This window comes from Orycteropus afer, unplaced genomic scaffold (genome assembly GCF_000298275.1).
Source record: "Orycteropus afer afer isolate SDZICR_OR568_19922 unplaced genomic scaffold, OryAfe1.0 scaffold00862, whole genome shotgun sequence".
Taxonomy (NCBI): domain Eukaryota; kingdom Metazoa; phylum Chordata; class Mammalia; order Tubulidentata; family Orycteropodidae; genus Orycteropus; species Orycteropus afer.
In genome coordinates, this window is record NW_006922449.1 from 368,586 (window position 1) to 373,628 (window position 5,043).

General features: G+C 34.8%; 1 protein-coding gene across 1 annotated transcript in view; it reads right to left on the reverse strand.

The window, feature by feature from the left end:
• Window positions 1-4,293, reverse strand: part of USF3 (upstream transcription factor family member 3) — a 35,888-nt gene extending 31,595 nt beyond the window's left edge. Inside the window, exons 1-3 of the mRNA XM_007958181.1 lie at window positions 4,247-4,293; window positions 2,739-2,767; window positions 496-578 (exon numbers count right to left, since the gene is read on the reverse strand). Coding sequence (XP_007956372.1) covers window positions 496-578; window positions 2,739-2,767; window positions 4,247-4,293 — 159 coding nt within the window. The remainder of the gene's footprint in view (window positions 1-495; window positions 579-2,738; window positions 2,768-4,246) is intronic.
• Between the last annotated feature and the right edge of the window lie 750 nt (window positions 4,294-5,043).

Sequence of the window (5,043 nt, forward strand, 5' to 3'; positions counted from 1 at the left end):
ATTTTTTTTTTTTTCATACAGCAATGCCTAGAGAATTGTGTAACAACATTTTAACAGTGGTTTTATCTTAGGGGTGGAACATCAATTTATTTTTGAAACTTCTTTATATCTTCCATATTGTTTCAATTTTTTGTTTTGTTTTCAGTGAGCACATTTTATCCACTTTAGAAGGAACAAAAAGCTATCTTTATTAAAGAAAATTGTCATGCTTTGAGAATTTAACTCCTAATGGTGGTTGATAGGACATGGAGAATAAAATAGAGATCTTTGACAGATTCTAGTTAAGAACTTAAAGATACTAAGAGCATGAACAGGCAGAAAATAATAAAAGAGAAGGACAAATATGTAAACATAATCAAGGCAGTAATTTAGTTATTCAAGAGAAAACACAACTTAAGTAGTCTATAACAGGGAAGAAAAATAATTACTCTACACAGAGAAACAACTTAGGGAATTGTCTGTTCACAAGTAATGAATGAAAATATGGCTACTTACCTGCTTCAGGGCAGGAGAACATGGGATCAACTCTCCTATTCTGTTTATTCCAGCATTGATTTTCTTCTTTCTATGCCTCTCCACTAAATAGGGGGGGAAATCCATTGATCAATTTTATACTATGACTGTCAAAGTGCCTCATTTTCCCTGGGTAAAGGAAGGTTAGGTAAAGAAATCCCTAAGAAAAGTTTATCAAATAATATCTACTGAAGACAAATAATTATAACATTTTTAAAGATGTCATATTTTAAGTCTAGTGGTACAGAAATCCACATATGAAACACTTTTATTTGTACTTTAAAGAATGTGATCTATAATAATTAAATTCAAATTATAAACAAACAGAAATTGCTAATATTATATTACAATTAGCTCAAGTAATTACTGGAGATTTTAGTAATAAATGAATTCCAAAAATCCAGTAACAAGCTCATTGTTGTTGGTTGATAACGAGTCAATTCCAACTACTGGCAACCCCATGTATGCAGAGTAAAACAGTTCCATATGGGTTTTAAGCAAGGCTGTGATTTTTCAGAAGCAGACTGCCAGGTCTTTCTTCCAAGATGTCTCTGAATGAGCTTGAATCACCAACATTTTTTTGGTTAGTAGTAATTAAGTACTTTAACTCTCTGAGGCTTTTCTAGGTGGGTTCAAACCACCAACCTTTGTGCCACCCAGGATTTATTTAACAAGCTAAAATGTTAGAAAGCTACCTCTTTATGGCAGATTGGCATATTAGACCTTTCTAGACTGACTCTGGGAGCTCTGGTGATATAGTGCCTAAGGCATTTGACTGCTAACCAGAAGGCTGGATGTTAAAGCCCACCAGTCACTCCTCAGAAGGAAGATTGGGCAATCTACTTCCGTAGAGATACCACCTCAGAAACCCAAGAAGGAGTCACTATGAGTCAAATCGACTCAATGGCAGTGAGTTTGGTTTGGTTTGAGACTGATTCAGGAACCTTAAAACACATTTTAAGAAGACCAGAGGACTCTTTCGGAATAGAATTGCTATTAGTTAAGATTTAATACAGAAAAGAAACAGCATTGGTTGGTTTGATTTTCTCTGTGGGGTATGGGCTGCCCACTGTGCCCACCCAGGATCTTTCCTACCTAAGAAACTGGGCAACTCACAACTTCTTACTTAACTGAGAAATGCTCCAGGCTTATGGGCTATAACTTTAAAAGTTGTATGGAAGGAGAGAAAGGATATAAAAGATTATCTAAATAATTTCTATAAGACACTGTAAGTAGTGAACATTATTACTACCAGCCATTTTCTGTTAGCAAATGTTCTAAAATCTTTCTAGTAAAGAATTTCTGTGCTTCTAAGAAGATAAATATTCAGATAGTAGCATGGGTCAAATTTATTTTACAAAATCTCTTAATTTTTGCTTTATAGCAGTAAAAGCATCCTTTTCAATAACTTCTAATTATGCTCTAGATTGAAATTAATTAATTAATTAATTAAGACTTTTTAGCCATAGCAATAACTGAGGTTCAAAGGCAGTTAACCCTTCATTTTGGGGAACAACAACCTCTCACCAGTGGACCACATATCTTTCCATACATAAAATTCTCACCAAGAATTTTCAGTCCTCTGCTGATGACTGGTAAGACCCTTAGAGAAAGTAAGCTATCATGTTTTGGAGTAACAGAAATTAACCCTTAAGACAATTTTTTCTAGTTCTGACTGTGGTTTTTGATGGAAATCAAAGGTAACACAATGTGCCCAGTTATTAAAAGAATGCATTATTAATCCTGGCTTTGGTCTATAATTTTGAGGTCTGAGATAAATTCAAACGTTCATTTTCTATATTCTTCCTGGAATTGAAGATTCCACAACTTAATTTAAAACTCTTCACATTTGCAGGTCCTCTTAAGATCCACAGCCTGTTGCTCACTTCTTCCCCACTCCCCTGGCGGCTAGCCACTTCCAGAGTCTCTGCAAAAACATGTACTTTTTATGCTATTTAGGATAAGTCTGGGCTTTCTCAGTAGGTGGTTATGTAAAACACTAGTCTCTAAATTTAACTTACCTAAATAGACTACTAATCAGATGATGATAAGCAAGCCAGTTTCATGAGACTGAGGAGTATTTTTGTCAATTAAAAACAAGAAGGGAACAATTTCTTAACACATAATGAATAATCATTCTATGCTTTATAACATTAAAACTTACAATTAATGGCAGTATGATTTCATTTTGAAAGCTAACAAATAAAAACTTAAATTGTTTCTACCTGCGTTGTGTGTCTCCCGGTTTTTCTTTCTGAAACAAAAAGTGTAGATAAAAGGGAACATAAAAATAATGAGAAAGCATTTCCATCACTTTATATTTTGAGAATCATAAAAATACATTTTACGAATTTTTATTTGCTACATCAGTAAGAAAGCATTTGAAGAAAAATTTTAATATATTTTATTAAAATCTAACTGAAGATAAATCAATATAAATTTAGAAGCAACAAATTCTTATATATGTATAAGTTATAAGTTGGAAAAATGAATCTGTCATTGAAAAGCCTAGTTACTTGAAAAAGTAATTTAGGGGGTAGTAAAATCTCAAAGCAATGTGCCAAACAGATGACTTCTGATCCTTCTCTAGCATCTCATGGGGCAGGAGTGGGAGTGAGTGGGTAGGGGAGACAAGCAATAACAGAGAGTAACTTTGTAATCCCCAGGGAGGGAAATGTGGCAGTCAACAGTCGATGCACTGATAGCTAGCATTTGAGCAGTCTTTTGCACTATGTACCTTAGGTTGTCCACATTTGTTGTTGTTAAGTGCCGTCGAGTCGTTTCCAACTCATAGCTACCCCATGCACAGCAGAAAGAAAGCCCCAGGGACAACTCAGGGATGCCCAAAGCAACAGGCCAGAAGAGCAGGAGAAAGGGGATTAAAAGCCAGGAAGCCAGACAGAGGAACAGCCAGCCACAGGGACCCAGGTGGGGGTGATATGAGAGGTCTCCAACAGCAAGACAAACTTGTCTGTCGGTTTGTCCTACTGTGGTGACATGCAGACGTGAGTTTTGAGGCTGAGCCTCTGGTGTTTAAAACCCAGCGAGATGCACCTGGTGCACAGGTAACAGCCCAGCTTATAGACTGAGACAGACTAGGAAGAAGGAAGAGGCCATCCACTTCTCAAAGAATTGGCCAGGGAAAACCTTATGAATAGCAAAGAAACACTGTCCACACTTAAATTTTCTTAAATGCTGATCTACTAAAAGCAGTGATTTTACATACAATTACTTAATACATTAGTACACTCCAATAGTTACTTGGTAAAGAATAGAAGAGTAACTTTAATATTAGTAGAAGGTTTGTCCAGCAATTCTAAGAAATACTGCCAAAAAAGTGCTAGATATTTAGAAGAGTTAAACAAAGAACCAAAAGTAATACTGTGCTGATGTTATAAAATGTCTATTCAAACTGACTAGAGCATAAATAAACTTAAGGTCTGTAAGAACTAGTATGTGTACAACTAGTATGGTGGAAACTAAATATTTAACATAGACATGGAATTATACTATTTTAACTACTAATGATTACTCTTGATACACTGCTAACAGAATAAGGAGGATAGGTGGTTTTCACTATTCACTTCTTTCAGTAAGTGTACTTGTATTTATTCACACATATTTTCTAGGCATCCAACTGAAAATTACCTAAAGACTATCCACTTAGCAAAGGAGAGGCTAATTCTGCTTCTTATTGGACCAAACGATATTATTTTTGTTATAGATAACGCACCGGTGCTGCTTTTTTGTAGGAGTCTCATTCTCTGTCATTTCTGGCATGGTTATAGTGATAGGAACCTACAAAGGCATGGAAAAACACATCAGAAAGTGTAAAGTCATTCTAGCACTTAAGAAAAAATTGATTGATAACAACTTAATTTGAATGCAAAAAGGCTAAAAAATAAAATTGACATCATAGAAAAAGCACTAGACTGGGTACTAGGGATAGAAAGAGTACGTGTAAGAAGACAGGACAAAAATTATAGGTAGCAGATGAAGAACACCATCAACATCAAACATAAAGAAATGTAAAAAGAGGCTTGAGAAGATCACAAAAAAAATCACAGTGAGCTTGGGGAAAAAAAAATGCTTAAAGATAAAGTAGATTTGAGTAACGCAAAAGTAACAAGTACAGAAACAATACTTTATACATGGAAGCAAGCATTTGTTCATTCACTCATTTACTGTGCTTCTTTAGTTTCAACTGCTAGAAATATCAAGTTACCATTTGAGAGTGATAAAAATATGAGCATTAAAATTCTATTTAGATTTTAAAATACCAGGACACTAAAAAAATATAGGCACTATAGGAAAACATACATGTGTAAGAAAAAGCCTGAAAGCAAACACATTAAAGTATTAACTATAGTTATGTAAGGTCAGAAATACTACAGGTTATTTCTTTCTCTTCTCTGATTTTTATAAATTTCATAGTGAGAACTTCAATTGAAAAACTGGTGTGCCAAATTGGGAGTGCTTGTTTTGGTGCACTGAAGGAAGTGCAAGCATGGCTTCCCATGTTTTCTCTGA